At 40.7% G+C, this 18,614-nt stretch overlaps 1 protein-coding gene across 3 annotated transcripts in view; it reads right to left on the bottom strand.

The window, feature by feature from the left end:
- Positions 1 to 18,614, bottom strand: part of EPHA3 (EPH receptor A3) — a 512,923-nt gene that overhangs the window by 19,656 nt on the left and 474,653 nt on the right. For 2 of the 3 annotated variants that reach the window (XM_077480166.1, XM_077480165.1), the window contains exons 15-16: positions 13,087 to 13,280; positions 8,906 to 8,962 (exon numbers count right to left, since the gene is read on the bottom strand). In XM_077480166.1, the coding sequence (XP_077336292.1) occupies positions 8,906 to 8,962; positions 13,087 to 13,280 (251 nt within the window). The remainder of the gene's footprint in view (positions 1 to 8,905; positions 8,963 to 13,086; positions 13,281 to 18,614) is intronic. The other variant, XM_077480167.1, reaches the window with a different exon arrangement.

Here is an 18,614-nt window from a genome sequence, read left to right as displayed (position 1 = left end):
AAAAAGTTGAACTTCTTCACTGAGAAAGAACAGATTCCACAGATTAGGGATTCAAATCAGTCAATGTTAAGCCTTCATATCCATGATTCGGATCAAAGAAGCAATGAAAAAGAAAGGGGTCTTAATTTAAAGGTCCCTAACCTCCACGTAACCAGCAATGTGAAGTATTGTTTTACTCTTTCCAATGTTCCTCAGAGGAATCAAACTCAAAATTGGTTACTTTCCTCCTTGGAGAGGACATCTGGACAGTTTATCAAAGAAAAGGAATGTGTCTGAAAGTAGGAAGCGCCTGTGATGTTTCCAAATATGCACTAAGGGAATGTGGGCCTTTAAGATCATCTGAAGTCATCAGCATTTTCTTGGACCTAGCTCCCAGTCAGAGGTCTAAGACTGAAATTTATGGTCCGGGTGATGTTCACCATGAGCTCACACTTAACTAAACAAATTAGATGGGTCTCCATCCAGGCAGCTGTAAAGAAACCCTGCCGAGCTCCACCTGATCTTTTACAGCTTTTCATAAATCAGTACCCACTAGGCCACAGACTGCAGTCATTAAAAAGACATCATGGACATGACATATCTACAGAGGAAGAGAACACAAAACTTCCCCACTCTTCCTTTTTTGCCATTCTGCAGTTTGCGTGTGGTAAATAGAAAAAGTGTGGTTAAAAGAAACAACACACAGAAGTCAAGACATATGTAATTGGAGCCATTTACCTTATGAGGTGAGAGGAAGAGTGGAGAATACATGTAGAGATGATTTAGAGCCTTAGGGGTGTAACTAGAGTGTCAGGCTAAAATATATGTGATCTCTAACTGAATGACAATTCGTTTATTAAATTACTTGCCATTTTTAAATAAAATACTGTTTTAACTCTTTTCATGCTTTTTTGCATCCCAGGGCTGCTAATCTCCTGCACCCTTACCGTATACATATATGCACTCCAGTAATGGCTGTGGACATTTCTCTCAAACAATTTTTTCAATGGTGACAACAGTGAACCATGACTGTATAATGTGTGTTAAAGTAGCCCCTTGTGGTCTCCATCAGATGCCCATTTGACAGGGTGGTAACACAGGAGCTCAACTGGGCAATGGGGACAAAGCGTTGTCACCCTATAAGAGGAACGATATGAACAAGGTTCATCATTGAAAGTTTACCAGTATGATTTAATGAAAGATTGCTGCAGATTTAAAATGAAAAATTTAATTGAAATAGTTGAAACTGCAAAAAACATGCTAGATGATAGTGACATATATTTCAAGGCAAAGTTTTGTATACCATTTATACCTACAGTAGATGGACAATGCCATTCCTATTGCATTCACATTGAACACAACCTGTTTATTTAGGTGGTATAAGCTTTTAATCTCTCTGTGTGTCACGCCACAGCTCTATAGAAATCTCTAGATAACAGCTGTGAAACTCAATTTTTTTTTTTTTTTGAAAGTAAGGTTGAATTTTATACAGTCTTTCTGCATAAAAAAACATCATGTCATCTTTTCCTATTCGATTAAACTATTTTTTTTTATTTTTTTTTTATTAGCTGAGATCAGCAAATAGAAAAAAAAAACATTTCCATCCCATGAGGAAAGGAGGGATGAAGAAAGCTGTTTGAAATTGAGCATACATAGCTTCTAGAGGCATGCGACATAGATAGGGTGCAGTATAGAGTGTACAACACCCTCAGTTACAGGTGCTAATTTATGGTATAGAACAAGCAATATCATGGTATTTTAAATAAAGGTATGGGTCTAAAAAAACTAAATATGGTTCAGTGGAATAGTTTTAGAGCTGCTGCATCCACTAAGACAACTGCCAGGGTAGCGTCTTATATTAGTGAATTGCAAAAACTGTATAAACTGTATAAACACAACAAAAAATTACCAGTTCATAACATGTGCAAATATGCTTGGATGTATATCCAAAAAAATATTATCAGCCCGTATATAATTGATTTTAAAATAACGTGACAGGTGCTCTTTAAAACATAACAAGGACCAGTTCATAACATGTGCAAATATGCTTGGATGTTAAAATTTAGTATAATCAGTGCATATATAATTGATTTTAAAATAAAGTTACAGGTCCTCTTTAACCACTAGGGATTCGCGCTATAGCCGAATGATGGCTACAGCGCGGACCTCCTTTGCCCATGCACGGGCGGTCTATGAGACTCGCCTGATCACGGATCGAAGCAAGGGGTCGATCCCGACCCCTTAGCATGTGATCAGCTGTCAGCCAATGACAGTTGATCATGTGATCACAACAGAGCCGGTAATCGGCTATTTTCCTCCTCGCACTGACAACGCGAGGAGAAAAAAAAAAGGCGATCACCGGCGGCCATGAGAGGAACTTCAGTGCCCACCTGCCCCCTGCTAGTGCAACATATATATAGTAAATGTGCCACCCATCAGTACCACCCCTTAGTGCCCATAGTGCCACCCATTAGTGCCCATAGTGTCACCCATCAGTGCCCATAGTGCCACCTATCAGTGCCCACAATCTGCCTCAACAACAGTGCTGCACCTCATATGCCACATATCCGTGCCCATCAGTGTCATCTACCAGTGCCCATCAGTGCCCAGCAGTGCCGCCCATCAGTGCCCAGCAGTGCCACCTATCAGAGCCACCTATCAGTGCCCATCAATCCCATCTATCAGTGGTACCTATCCGTGCCCATCTGGGCCCATCCATGCCACCCATCCGTGCCACCCATCTGTGCCACCCATCCATGCCATCTTATCTGTGCCCATCAGTTCCGCCTTATCTGTGCCCATCAGTTCCGCCTTATCTGTGCCCATCAGTGCTGCCTTATCTGTGTCTATCAGTACCGCCTTATCTGTGCCTATCGGTGCCACCTTAACCGTGCCTATCAGTGCCCACCAGTGCAGCCTATCAGTACCCACCAGTGGCGCCTCATCAGCGCATTTCAATGAAGGAGAAAAATGACCTGTTTGGAAAATTTTATAACAAACTATGAAACATGATTTTTTTTTTTGCATCTTTTTTTGTTTGTTTAGCAAAAAATAAAACTCCCAGCTGTAATTAAATACCACCAAAAGAAAGCTCTATTTGTGGGGAAAAAAATTATAAAAATTTAATTTGGGTACGGTGTTGCATGGCCGGGCAATTGTCATTCAAAGTGCATCAGCGCTGAAAGCTAAAAATTGGTCTGGGCAGGAGGGGGGTTTAAGTGCCCAGTAAGCAAGTGGTTAAACCAGCCATGTTGTATTCAGAAATCTTACTGCACTCACCAGAGAGCTATCCCCTCAAGGGAGTATACAGCATACACATCACACACTGAGCTGTACAGCAGGCCCCAGAACCACAGTTATTATGTTTCTCTTTTCTAAAATTAGATCCCAAAGCATAATACTGCTTTATTTTTAATTGTTGTTAAGTAGTCTAAAATACACTTACAGTCTGTACAATATTCAATAGCATGAAAAACCAGGAATTCTGAGATGCGATGCAATCCACAGACCCAACATGAAGTGATACAATGATGCTGGAAAGCTATGCCCTATGTGTTTCATCAGATCGACGTCACCAGGAATGGCACCATCTTGCTACATTTCCCAGTTTTATATATTAAGTGGTAACCTGTGAACCCCATGATGCTTAATTTTTGGTTGGACAATTGCTAAGCCGCATACATGTTTCTTTATACAAGTATTAATCTGGGGTTAGTCCTATTCCAATCTCGCTGCCCCTATGCATATATATATATATATATATATATATATATATATATATACACAGTGCCTTGCGAAAGTATTTAGCCCCCTTGAACTTTTCAACCTTTTGCCACATTTCAGGCTTCAAACATAAAGATATAACATTTTTATTTTTTGTGAAGAATCACCAACAAGTGGGACACAATTGTGAAGTGGAACGAAATCTATTGGATTTTTGAAACTTTTTTAACTAATAAAAAAAATGAAAAGTGGGGTGTTGTCTTTCATTTTTTTTATTAGTTAAAAAAGTTTAAAATATCCAATAGATTTCGTTCCACTTCACAATTGTGTCCCACTTGTTGGTGATTCTTCACAAAAAATTTAAATTTTATATCTTTATGTTTGAAGCCTGAAATGTGGCAAAAGGTTGAAAAGTTCAAGGGGGCCGAATACTTTCGCAAGTATATATATATATATATACACCTCTTTCCGACAACCCTGGGTGGGGCCCATAAAAATAAATAAAAGGCAGTTTTTGACAATTCCTTTATTAAAAATAAAAAAACTGTGTTCCCCGATGTAGATCCATCGGCAATCACAATGCAGCTGCCACCGTCGGACCTGAAAAAGAACAAAACATTTTTTCCCACCATCAACTAAGGCAAACTGCGAAAAGCCTGGCTACCGTTTAACACTTCTTATATAGGTAAGGGCAGGGCCACCTGGTGACGTCTCCTGGTGGCACCACCCCTTGTGACATCACCAACCGGTGCATGCTGAGTCAGTGACATCACAAGGGGTGTTGCCACCAGGTGACTTCACCAGGTGGCCCCGCTATTACCTATATAAGAACTGTTAAATGGCAAGCCAGGCATTCAACAGTTTGCCTTAGTTGATAGGGGGCATTTTTTTTGTTCTTTTTTTGGGTTGGCAGTGGCAGTGTCATTGTGATTGACGATAGATTTATGTGGATGACAATTGTCAAAAACTGTCTCTGTGTTTTTTTTTTACTTTTTTACACTTTTTTGGTGAATGGGCCCTAAAGAACCCCTCATGTTAAGGCCATGTGGCCTGGTATGGTTCAGGAGGGGGTGCTTACTTGTCTCCCCCCCTTTCCTGGCCTTCCGGGCTGCATACTCAGAGAAGGGCCTGATATGGATTGGGGGGACCCCCACGCCATTTTATTTTTTAACACTTTTTTATTGATGGCAATGGGTTTTTGTTTCAGCTGTCAGTGGGGAAGCCCATTGACAGCTGATGGCTCATCAGTAGTGAAGGATGCCGCAGCCAGCTTCCCAGCCCCGCTCCTTAACCACCAGCTATTCACTGTGTCCTGACTGGGTAAACCTTTGCCCAATCAGTGCTTATAATGCACTGTGCCACATCCAAAATTTAGATGTTCACCATATGGGCAAACAGGCGATGTTTGGGCCAAACTCTTGCTTGGGCCCAAACCATTCACCAAACTCTAGTCACTAATGGGGGAGCAACATCTTGCTTATCCAACCTGTAAGGAAGCAAGACATGGAAACGTATTTCTCAATTTTTTTAAGCCATTTACAGTAATACTGCTGCTATGACACAATCGTCTGTGTGGCATTGGCCTTATTCCAAGTGGATTTTTGTTTCAGAAATAAGGGTTTGAAAAATGTATTATTATTTATTTATTATTAATACCCCTGATACCTGCAAATAGTAATGGAAAGAATCAGAATTTAAAAAAGGGTTGGATGTATTTTTACAACTTATGATATCCCATATGCCATATACTGTAATTATTTTGTATACCATCCAAATTATGGGCAGTACACTGAAAACATCCAACTCCAGCCAAGATTTACTGCAATGACAGCACACCCCTCACTCCCACTTGGGGAGTGAGTCTTGCTGTGGGTGAAATATTTTGGCCATGGTTTTTGGGGTGGTTGCCATTGGTACAGTTGGGGAATTGGTGAGGGGGGACACTGGATACCTTTATCAGCCATTGCGCTTTTGCTGGGTGTCCAGTGTGTCCCTGTGCCTTTAAGAAGGGGTGGACTCCTTCTAGGGACACCTGTTCTTAATCTATCCATTATTATATATGTGCTCCAACTTGGGAGAACTATAGTGTTAGGATTGCAGTACATTAGGGTGCCAAGGCAAGGCTGCAGCTTATCGATACTATATATTTGAAAATGTGTGCAAACGTAACCCAGCCTGACTGTAGTTGAATGTCTTCAGTGTGTGGCCCATCATTTGTCTTGTGGACTTCAGAGGAGCAAGAGCAGACGCCATGGCCTTGGCACTCGGCTGGTTGCAAGGAATTAAAGATGATATAAGCTGCCTTATGAGCAGTGAAAAGGGATTGTCTAACAATTATTCTGAATAGTTTTGGTAATTTTTTTCATCCAGAGAATGAATCCCATTGTTGGATCAGAAGGAACTTTTTTCCCCCGTGAGGAAAATTTACTTTATTTTCCTCAGGAGCAAAACTGTTGTAGGTGCATGGAATATATGGTAATTATAGGTAAAGTATCATTGGGACACTACAATGATGTTGACGGGGGTACAGAATTGAACTAATTTGTATAAACACTGCAGCAAGGTAACACTTGAATGGTATTTGTGATTATACATTGTCAGCAAATGACTGTATATAGAAGCTAACTCTGTGTTCCAGACTGGAAAGCTGATGGACCTTCAGCAGCAATAAGCTTATAACTGCTCTTCTGTGGCTTCATGACTGCCAGCACTGGCAATCGACTCCTGTAATTGGCCTACTAATGGTAATAGACTTATGGGTGTTTAATGACTTCCCACAAAAATAATTTCTTTTCTGTCTGTAAAGATAGTTAAATCAAATTTGGCATGTTTAGTACTGTTTTCTGGGAAATGCTCTGTGCATAACTGGGTAGTTTTTAAGCCGTTCTCTTCACTCGTCACCGCTCCCAAAATATCATTTTGTTTCAAAAGTACCATTTTTTCCACTCATTGGGCTTGTGTGTTTATTTTGTTCAGTGCTGGGGGAAGCATGAAGCAATTTAAAGCAATATGATCGAAGTTTCAGGAATGCTTTCTGACAAAGATGGTTAAAGGCGTTGAGTGAGCTGGGATTTAGATGGTATTGTGTAATGCTTATTAACATGGATAGACAAATGCAGAACAAGGGTGCAATCCAAGATTCTAGTTTAAAAAAATGAAATGTAAATACTCTGTCTACCCTACATAGCAAATTAACTGCTATAAAAGCACGGGGAATAGAGTTGGGGGTGACGTGAATTAATAATACATTTGCCTAGCAGGGAAATACTGTGACTCTATAATCTACAATAGCCCTATTAGGAATACATACAAGATGATTTACAGAATGGCTTCTCAAATGCCAAACAACATCGATCAAGAGCCGTTCTCGTGTCCCTTCTTAGCAGGTGGTAATTTGTAGCTATCCTACAAGCTTCCATACATCTGTTGACTAAACAGTGACCATTAAAGTAGAAACTTTTAGACTGGCAATGATATGCAAAGGCCTGCCTGAAACATTAAACATTATGCATCAGTTTCCAAACTTTGGACGGTACCCTGATGAGCTTGGAACATAAATTATGAGTAGGGATTTGAGACAGTTGTCATGGAAGCATGGACAGATTCTTAGCAGAAACAATTCAGAGAGAAAATTCATCTCTTCTGTTAAAAAAAGTTTTAAAAAGATTGCTATTTTGTTCATTTATTTACTTTGTAAAATGACATAGTGTACAAATAAAGCAGATATAAAAATGAATGCAGCTCTGTAATCATTGATAAATGCATTATTTTTTTTTTAAATGGAAGCAATGTAAGAATATGATTTTGACCTCTCAGGACATCTAGCAGCAGACAAATTGCCGTGGAGGAAATCTCTGGCTTGAAGGTGATTATTGCAGCAAAAACAGTTTTTATTATTTTATCTTTCAATGGAAAATTCATTTTAATCTTGTTTTTCACTTGAGTTCTAACATTTTGTTTAAAATGTTACTAAAGGCAAAATGTGTTTTTTTTTATTTATTTTGGGATAGAGTGGAGAGCAATTAGAATGTCTATCAGCTTTTATTGCTAGCTGCGCCCCAATTAGGGAGATTCACCCTCTCTATTTGTCCTGTTTACCCTTATCATCAAAAGCGAAAGAAAAAAAAAATCCCAAATTTTGGGTTGGCATTAAAACACTAATAAAGTGGAAATCTTCCAATGGGGGCATTAGTTCTGGTGACCCTGGTGACACACTGGGATTCCCTCACTTCGGGGGCATTTCCTTCCATTTCCTGTTTTGGCTATGGGACAGGAAGTGAAGGGAAATCTCCCCAAAGGGACACAGATGGGAAGAAAAAACATTACACTATGCAAAATGGAAAAAAAAAAAAAAAAAAGTTTTGCCCTTAACACGTAACACTACGCCTTTTGTTTTCTTGATGAAAGTGGAAAGCTCCTTTAATAATCTTTACATTTTAAATATATTCTTATCATTGTCCCTTATATTTTCTTTGTAATGACTTTAACCTCTTGGCGTCGGTGCCTCCCTGCTCTTTAAGGGGTTTATGGCGCTAAGAGGTGGGGCATGGCTTAAGATCACGGCGGTCACATGGACCGAAAGCACTCGATCACAAGGAGCGCTCAGGAGCTTTCGGTTAGACGATGGTAACTGTGTCGGGAGCGTGCAAGATGCGCGCTCTCGGCACAGGTATATTGGTGGCAATTCACTCAAATATAAAAAAAGTGGGCAAACTTACAAAATCTGCAGGGGATCAAATAATTATAAACTTACAAAATCTGCAGGGGATCAAATAATTATTTTCCCCACTGTATGTGATTATTTACCTCTTGCATAATGATCGCTAGCACTGTTCACTGCTGGTTCTCCCAATTGTGTGCAGGACAGCATTTTTTTCTATTTTTCTATTTCTTTAACTATGCTCTTTGATCATTGAGCTATTGCATTTTCATGTTTTTGACCACTATGTAAGCAAACTGTATTGTGTCACAAATGTGATTTGTCTGACATACAGTATATAAATAAAAAATAAATAAAAAATAGATTAACCTTTACTTCTTATCATAATGACAAGACGTGAGAAAAATTACCCCCAACAAAGATATAAACAAAATTTACAAAAAGTAAACTGACAAAGTATGTAACTATCCCTCACTAAAAGTTCAGAAGGCCATAGAATGGTAAAGGAGATCTGAAAAAAAAAATCTACATTATTTTGTATACCTGGTAAATCCAGGGAAAATGTTAGCCCTTCCAAGGCTTTTATTCTGTGCTTTAGTCCTAAATAAAAAAAATAAAAAGAATAAAAAAAAAAGCCAGACAAAGCAAATTATTTTTACCCATGCTATAGAAGCATGGTTATTGTTTTTTTCTGCACTTTAGTCCAATCTAAAAAAAATAAATACAATTAATAAAGAAAAAAAAAAGGACAAAGCAAATAATTTTACCCATGCTATAGAAACATAGTTATTGCCTATTCTGTGCTTTAGTCTGATCTAAAGAAAAAAAAAAAAAAAAGACTAACAAAGCAATTCATTTTTACCCATGCTATAGGAAAAATAAAAACAAAAATACCCAAAATGTTTTGACTGACATTTTACGGTAAAAGGCCTACTAAAACCTTATACATTCTTAGGAAAGTAAAGGAGACATGAGAATAGTGCACATTATTTTGTAAACTTGTCAAATTTAGGGAAAAAAAACAATCATGCTAGCCTCCCCACTACCATCGCCACAGCAAGGTTATTTCCTGTTCTTTGCTTTATTTATTTTTACAACAATAGCATTGCATCCAAGGTACGAAAATGACAGAAAATTACAGAAAATACAAAAAAAGAGCTCTCCTGGTACAACAGTATACCTGTACAATGGCCACATCAGAGTGCATCGAGGGCACTTAATTGCCCCCAAGCACCCAAGAAAGCTATATCTACTTAAGCTAGTACATACAGTATAAACCTAAAATAAATTGATAAGGAGTAACAGGATAATAGTGTGCCACCTGCGTGCTGTCTGCGTGCTCTGAACCCAGTATACACCCCTATATCCACCTATATAGCTAACTATCTTGCTCGTTTTAAATAGAGCTTGCAGTCAGTGTTAGGAGATTGTGCGTGCTGTCTGCGTGCTCTGAACCCAGTATACACCGCTATATCCACCTATATAGCTAACTATCTTGCTCGTTTTAAATAGAGCTTGCAGTCAGTGTTAGGAGATTGTGCGTGCTGTCTGCGTGCTCTGAACCCAGTATACACCGCTATATCCACCTATATAGCTAACTATCTTGCTCGTTTTAAATAGAGCACCAGCACCAGTGCCTAAGGCCCAATTTTTCTGCCCCTGTTTAACAGGGGCGTTTAATTACAATTTTTGATGCAAAGCTTTGCAGCAGGGCTAATTCCTGCACTAAAACTAGAGTATATGGGAGAGGTTGCAGTGTCGTGGCACCAGCACCAGTGCCTAAGGCCCAATTTTTCTGCCCCTGTTTAACACGGCGTTTAATTACAATTTTTGATGCAATGCTTTGCGGCAGGGCTAATTCCTGCAATAAAACTAGAGTATATGGGAGAGGTTGCAGTGTCGTGGCACCAGCACCAGTGCCTAAGGTCCAATATTTCTGCCCCTGTTTAACAGGGACATGTAATTACAATTCTTGATATAATATTTCACAGGAGGGCCTGTTCCTGTGCCCACCCAGAGTAACTGTGAGAACTTATAGTGTTGTGGGACCAGCACCACAACCACCAAAGATCAATTTTTCTACCACTGTTCAACAATGGCATGTAATTACAATTCTTGATACAATTGTTCACAGCAGGGCGCTCCAGCGCCCACCAAGAGTCACTTTGAGGGCTTACAATGTTGTGGCAAAACCAACACCTTGTTCCGCCATTTCTGCAGAGCATATAGGGCAGGCCCCTACTTTCAAACATCCAACTTACAAACTTCTCCTACTGCAAACGGAAGGAGACAACAGCAAGTGAGATGAAAAAAGACGGACGGCAAAATAAATTATACAGGGGTGATAACCCTTCCCTATGTTTTCCAAAAAGCTTAAAAATAGTTTTTTTTGACTGGAGCTACACTTTAAAAATGTACCAGTTGAAAATTACAAACAGATTCAACTTAACACAACAAATCTACACAGTCCCTGTCTTGTTTGCACCGCCTGTATACTGCTGTTCTGAGTATATAGGGCCTGGGGGCCACACGTATTTCCTTTTTTTAATATGGGTACGGGGTTCCCCTTAATACCCGTACAAGACTCAAAGGGGCTGGTAATGGGCAGGGAGGTCTACCCATGCCATTTTTCTCAATGATTTTCAACCATATTGCAGGAACCAGATATAACATTAAAACCACAAGCAGTTTGAAATGACATTATTTCAGTTAAATGTAATTTTGTGCAGGGACTGTTCTAAACACGGGAAACACATGGCACTTCACAGGCATACTATAGACACCCCCCAGGCACGATATTTAAAGGAATATTTCACTTTTTTTTTCACTTTAATCGTCATTAAAATCAGTGCTCCTGCCAAAACGGCCATTTTTAAAACTTTTTTTGCATTGACCCATGTCCCCTGGGGCAGAAGCCATGTCCCCAAACCCTTTTTAGGACAGTATCTTGCATATTAGCCGTTAAAATTAGCACTTTTAATTTCGAACGTTCGAGTCCCATAGACTTCAATGGGGTTCTAACGTTCGTACGAATTTGGGGTCCGTTCGAAAGTTCTGGTGTGAACCGAAACCGGGGGGTGTTCAGCTCATCCCTAGCCGCAAGTACTTTTAAATCACTTTTTTTCCTTTAGAAATGTAATTTTGCTCTCTGACTGTTATAAACACGGGAAACATGTGCCCCTTTACAGGCATACTATAGACATCCCCCAGGTATGAAATTTAAACTTTTATTGTTTCACTTTAAGCATTATTAAAATCACTGCTCCCAAAAAAACGGGCGTTTTGAAAAACTTTTGTTTGCATTGATACATGTCATCCCTAGCATGGACACTGTGATATGAAGGGAACTGCACCGTAAAGGGGCACTGCAATGATTACAGTGCCCCTTTACAGCGCAGTCCCCTTTATATTACAATGTCCCAGTCCTAGTGTGACCATACAAAGCTAGTACTGTCTGTCTCCTATTGTGCCCACACTGCCCAGTGACACTGACCTGCTCTCTTTCTGGTTGTGCGGTACAGCGTGTCTCTCTCTCTGGTGGTGCAGTACAGTGTGGCTCTCTCTCTGGTATGTGGGTACAGCGTGTCTCTCTATCTGGTGATGCGGGTACAGCGTGGCTCTCTCTCTGGTGGTGCAGGTACAGCGTGGCTCTCTCTGGTGGTGCTGGGGCTATTAGTTCCCCCAGCACAGTCCTCTCTTTTGTTTTCCATGTCTCCTGTAGTAGCTACTACAAGCACTGCTCAGCTTGTTTCCGGGGTTTCTCTTTCACCCCAGCATGCTGGGGACTGCAGTCTGTTCTTGCTGAGAACAATTGGGCCACCTATCTCTGGGACTAAATTTTCCATGATGCTCCTCTAGTTGCTTTTGATTGGCCCTCCGCTGTGGCCAATGGCGAGGGAAGAAGAACAGAGAGGAAAGCCTTTTCTTCCCCATGCTGCCAACATGAGAAGGAGAAGGAGGGGATGAGTGGGGGAAACATTTTGTCAGCAGCCTGCATCTCTCCCCACCATGCAGACGCCCATTGCTGGAGGAGGAGAGCGGAACTGTCAGCACGGCTCTGAGCTGTGTGTGAGAGTGACACACAGCTCAGCCCATGCAGCCGCCAGAGATGACACAGGCACACCCGCATAGAGGTGGGTGAGCGGCGGCTGCGGCCTGTGTTACCCATGTTCAGGCCATGGTTGCCGCTGGCCTCCTGCTGTGTGGCCTAATCATCAACGGGCCACGGAGTGGGTGGCCTCGGCCCACCAGGCAAATGCCCAGTTTTCCCTATGGCCAGTCTGGGCCTGAGCACAGGGGTTAATTTACTAAAACTGGAGAGTGCAAAATCTGGTGCAACACTGCATAGAAAATAATCAGCTTCCAGTTTTTTTTGCCAAAGCTTAATTGAACAAGCTGGAGTTAGAAGCTGATTGGCTACCATGCACAGTTGCACCAGATTTTGTACTCCCCAGTCTTAGTAAATAAACCCCACAGTGTGCTCTTTGGGTGTCTTTGAGTATTTTGCTTGACAGGTCACTATTTCAGCTCTCTACCCATGAAACAGACAAAAACCAAAGCTCTGAGGATAAAGACCTATTCTAGTCTTGCTGTTTTCTTCTCACCAAAATCAAAATGAAACCATGTTTTACAAAAGCTGTGTGAGATGTGAAAAGCCCTTGATGTCCAACCACCAGAAATAACTATAAAATATTTGATTAGAAACAGCATTTTTGAAGCGTCACCTTGTGGCCGTATTGGCGATGACTTTCAGGCTGCTAGGATTACGAATTAACTTGTCCAAGATGTTGACAATCTGCTCAAACTTTGGTCTGTTGTTTCGATCCTTCTGCCAGCAGTCTAGCATCAGCTGATACAAGGCAGCTGGACATTCCATGGGTGGTGGCAGCCGGTAACCTTCATCTACCGCTTTAATAACCTGTTAATAGGGAAAATACTCTTTTTAGAATTACAATGCTATTTTGCTGCAAACGTAACATAAAAACATCTTTCTGCCTTATTTATGGTTGTCATTTGTTTATGTTCATAGGTCATTACCCCTTTAAGAAAACTGCCAGCAAATTACCGTAAACACTATCTCTAAACCACAATAATTAGCTCGTAGTTGAAATATTTGCTCGAATGAACAAGCTAAATCTTCCACGTGCCCTACACAAAGGACAACAAAAAATAAAAAAATCTATTTAAAGGGTACGTTTGGGTAAAATATGGATTTCATTACATGCAAGGTAAACAGTTTGCAATAATAGCACCCCAGCTACGGATTACTTAAAGTGCCCTTCATGCATAAATGTTTCACTTAAGAGGAAGAAAAAAAATAAAATGAAATCATTGCATCACATGACTACATTCCTTATATATATTTTTACTTTGATGTCACATTTGATCACTTAATTAGTCAACTGGTGTTTATGTAAGCCTACAATAATGTAGGAGAGGCTTGGCAGTGCGCAGAAAAATTAAGTTCTTTCTATGAACAAATAATCAAAGGCTGGAAAATGGTCTTAAAGATTATAAATGCCTCATTTTTCTAATTGTTGCTGGTGATGTATGAAAAGAAAAATGTGACTTGATGTTAAACTTACAGATGTTGTTAAATGAGTTAATGACAAGAGAAGAAAGCACTTTGAGGGTATGTCCACCTTGACTTATTTTCAAGTATCGGATTATGTGTTATTGTACAGGGTGGTCATTCAGTCAAGGACCTGCTAATCATATCCAGCTATTAGTATCCAGAAAACGCTGCAACTCTTTAGTCTGAGTGAAATAAGGTCCCAGTCAGCTAACTTCTTAGTGGGTTTCTTGGCAACACTGCAGCATCTTGTCACATGACTCTGCTGTAGAACGTCAGTGTAAGGGGAAGGCTGCAGTGCGTTCAGCGATGGCAGTGCTACAACCATGAAGCATTAGACATATTTGCAGGTTTAGATTTAGGGCTACTTGAAATAAAATAACACTATAATTTAAAAGGATTCTACTATCAGAACCACCAGGAGTGTAGTTAGTTTAAAGAGAAATGTTAATGCTCGACTGGGGTACACATTTTTAATAGGTGTCAGAGCAAGGTACTGTAGATAATAGCAGAGCTCAGAGTAATTAAAAGTAATTAAAAGCAATTATTATGCCCCCTACACACGATCGGAAATTCCGCCAGCAAAAGTTCGATGAGAGCTTTTGGTCGGAAAATGTGATCGTTTATATGCTCCATCAGGCTTTTGCTGGCAGAATTTCGGGCAGCAAAAGATTGAGAGCAGGTTCTCAATTTTTCGGTCAGAAAAAGTTCCAATTGGAAATTCTGATGGTCTGTACAAATTCCAATGCGCAAAATTCCTGCGCATGCTCGGAAACAATTTGACGCAGAGAGGAGATAATGAAATTGTCTCTGCAGGCACCGACCCCCCCCCCCCCCCACCACGGCCACGTTGGTACCGGCAGAAGAGAGGCAGGAGAGCGGAGGACAGACATCCCAAGCCCTTGCGAATGCCAACTGGGCCTGTCATTTGGACAGATGACAGAGCAGCCCGAGCAGCCGAATAGAGTACAGCTGCAGTGGCCACTCAGACTGCTCTGTCTTCTGTCAGGCAGATGTGATGATGTCAGGTCAGGCTGCATCTATGGGACTGGTGAGGATGCATTTCATGAGCACTGGTAAATATTTTAGTATACCATTTGGTTCAGAATTTCTTGTTTTCCTCCTCTAAAACCTAGGTGCATTTTATGGTCAGGTTTGTCTTATGGAGCGAAAAATACAGTATATATTGCCCATTGACTCCTGCTGCTGCCTCTCTGTCTCCCTTTCCAATGAGGAGACAAAGTGCTGAGAGAGCCACTGCTCTCAGGCACAGCTCTGGATCAGGATTCGGCGCAGAAAACACACTAAGGTGAAAAAAAAACTTTTACTTTTAGAACAACTTTAAGCTGGCCAGAGATAGATCGTATTTTTTTAGCCAACCAAAACAATTTCCTCATCCACACATTTGTGGTGGATGATGGAATCCTCCCTGCTGCACTACTGTATTTTGGTAGCAAGTGCTTTGCGTGTCAAAGCAAAATTTTCCAACAGTTATTCCTTAGACTGAATGCTCTGAATGGCCATAGATCGAAATTCCAATGGCCCCTTAATTTCGATCAATCTGTGGCCATTTCAAGGAAGCTGAAATTCAGCAGCCATTTTTTCCTATGGTCATTCATCAAAATGGTGATTCTCAAAATGTAAATGCAAAAATGTTACAGAACTGTGCGGAATAGAATACTAGTAAGTAAGGTTTATATATGAGGCATATCATTCAGAAGCTGAGGTTATAATTTTTGCCTGGAGTTCCAATTTCAGACTGAACAGAAATATTGCAGCAAATCAAATTTGCAAATCAAAAGTATTAGATCATTTTTTTGGCTCAGGGTAGACTACTGCTACACTAACTGTTCACTTCAGGACACGTCCAAGAATTTGTGAACAGCTGACCGCAGAATTCATAATTGGTGACATACCGCTTGGGCACTGGCCATAGACTACTTGTTGTGTAATCAACTTTTCACAGTGAAAATTCTTCCATAGTGCTTACTGTACTAAAAAATATGAATGCTTTTTTTTCCAATAAATTTTAGACAAACAGGCTGATCACTTTGCAAGGGAGTTTTCATTTGGCAAGGGGATTTTTTTTCTTAACTTGATGAATGTGATGAAAATTCACTTTGCAAAGAATACCCAATTATGTGCAAGGGTGATACAAAAAAAATATATTTTTGCTTGCACATGATTGGATGTTGGAAGTCAGTAGATTTTCACATCATTCACTAAGCTAAGAGAAAATTACTGTGCAAACTTAAAATTTCCTTGCAAGGTGAACAGAAAATTTGACATTGACAACTCAAACCCAATTTACTAAAGGAGTAAGGCATATTCACTTTAAAAGGGAGCTTTCATTTATCTTGATGAATGTAATGAAAAATCTACTTAGCAGAAGTTACCCAACTATGCGCAAGGAAATTTTTTAATGTTTTTTTGCCTGCATGATATTAGATGATAGAAGTCAACAAAACGTCACCTTATTCGCTAAGTGAAATTTCCTTTCTAAAGTAAAGATTAATTTTGCAAAGTGAAAATGCTTTACTTCTTTAGTAAATCAGCCAAGATATCAGATTCATCAACATAAAGTTAGCAGACTTAATCTATCTGTTACAAGCAAGGAGTACCTATTGTGCCACAGTTTTATTTCTTCTTTACAGAAAACATTCATTGTATATCTTTTTTACTTTTACATATATATTGTAGGAGAAATGGATTACATATGTTGGATATGCTTTCATTTCTGCATCTCTCTGTGGGTTATATTTTGTTTATTTTACTTATACATTATTGGCCTTGTGCTCTGAATTATATTATTAGAACAAGTATTTAGACTGGGGAAGGATACTGACTTGTGTTTATTTACCTTCCTAATTACCAGATGAGATATAGACATCTCTAAAGTACAGAAATTTCTTCATAATACAGAAGTTATCTATGTATTTTCACTTCAAACATGCATGCAAAAGAAAATATTCTAATATTGGGCAGAGAAATGGAAATCATTTTTGGAATTGTACGGTTCTGCCCACGTGCCATGTGCAACCTCCCCCACCCCCATATGGCATACAATTTATTTTATCACCCACATCCTTTCACTGTCTACAGCCGTGCTTATACCTCCTTCACATTGCACCCCTAATGTGATGGGGCACAGTGTGAAGGATGCCACACATCATTGAAAATTTGAGCTGTGCTGAGCTGCAGTGTGTAAATGGCAGTGCAAATGGCAGTGTGTAGTGAGGGGGCGGGATTATGCATTTCCTGCTTCTCCTTACTGGCTACTAGTTTGCAAGTGAGGCAAAGTAAAATTCCATGCTGCACCTGGTAGGAGAGAGGGCGCAGTGTTAGGGAACAGTTGACGGGTAATTAACAAATCCAAATCCCCAGCATATGGCTGAGGATTTGGATTCTACTGACCCTCTAGCCTGGTGCCCTAAGCTGGCTGTCTAAGCAGCCTTATGCTGGTGCCAGCCCTGCGCTCGCTACCAATGCTCTGAATAGGAAAGTGATTATAAGGCTGGTATTTTACTGGAACAGAACTACACACAGCACTGAGCACAAACATGTCCTAAAATGGAAATGTAATTTAAAATTGCCAGTAAAGTAACAGCTGGCCAATAAATAAAGAGGGGGAGGGGCATTTATTGCACATATTCATTAACACTATAAATATTTCCCAGGTCCATGATGGCCAGTTGTAGGTTTATTACTAGGGACAGACATAAAGGCAGGGCTGGCTGGCCTGATACCAGCATGCTGTTTTCATCCATGTACAGATCTGAGAGTAATCTATAGGAGAAAGCCAAAAATATTGCAACATGCAAGGAGACTTCTGACAAAACACTAATCCCTGACTAATGTCTATAAAGCCAGGATATGGGATGGGAGGTGACATGCTCTGACATGTTCCTGCATCTACTGGTTGTTATCCTAGGACTGTGAATGAACGTGCTTGCTGTCCGGAGCCTGGGGTCACCCGATGACAACTCTGCCATATGGCCCGGGACGTACAGCACCAATCTACACATGGAGGGTCCCTGCACCCCGATCTGCACACATTACCTGCCAAGGGCTCCTGTGCTCTTCCCAATGGTGTCTCAAGCCATCACTCTCATCAGACTATCCCAGTACAAGCCAACCCCCCAATATGTACAGACAGTGGCTCACACTAGTTTAATTTCTGCATCAGACATAGCATTTCACACATGAAGGGATCTATTAGATGTGTGGAGTTGTCCAGGACAGAATCTGGGAGGAGGAGGGGGGGATCAGGGGAGGTTTGGCTATCCTTTCTATCAGTCCTCTACTGGCCTCTGCACCCTGACAGCGCTGGTGACAACTCTGACTATCTGCCACATGCTATAAGGTAGAGCTGTCAGGTCAAGCTGGGGGAGGGGGGTGAGAGGACTACATGATATGATCAGTGCATTTACCTGCCCATCATCCTGTACACTGCATAAAGAGGGCTGAGCTGGGTGTAAGCAATGGAAGACAGATATTTAAGAATCCGAGTCCCCAGAAAGTGACTTGGCATTTGGATTTTACCGACAACCCCCCCCCCCCCTCACCCCCACCCATCCAGGTGCCTTAAGATGGTGTGCCAGATAGCTCTGAAAGAAAATCTCTGTCACACAGTGAGGGTGGTCCTCACTGTTCTGTACACACTGTCTTGTATACAATGGT

Source organism: Lithobates pipiens, unplaced genomic scaffold (genome assembly GCF_037356315.1).
Source record: "Lithobates pipiens isolate NorthernLeopardFrog02 unplaced genomic scaffold, aLitPip1_a1.2 Scaffold_16, whole genome shotgun sequence".
Lineage (NCBI taxonomy): Eukaryota > Metazoa > Chordata > Amphibia > Anura > Ranidae > Lithobates > Lithobates pipiens.
This window is presented reverse-complemented; position numbering and strand designations above follow the sequence as displayed.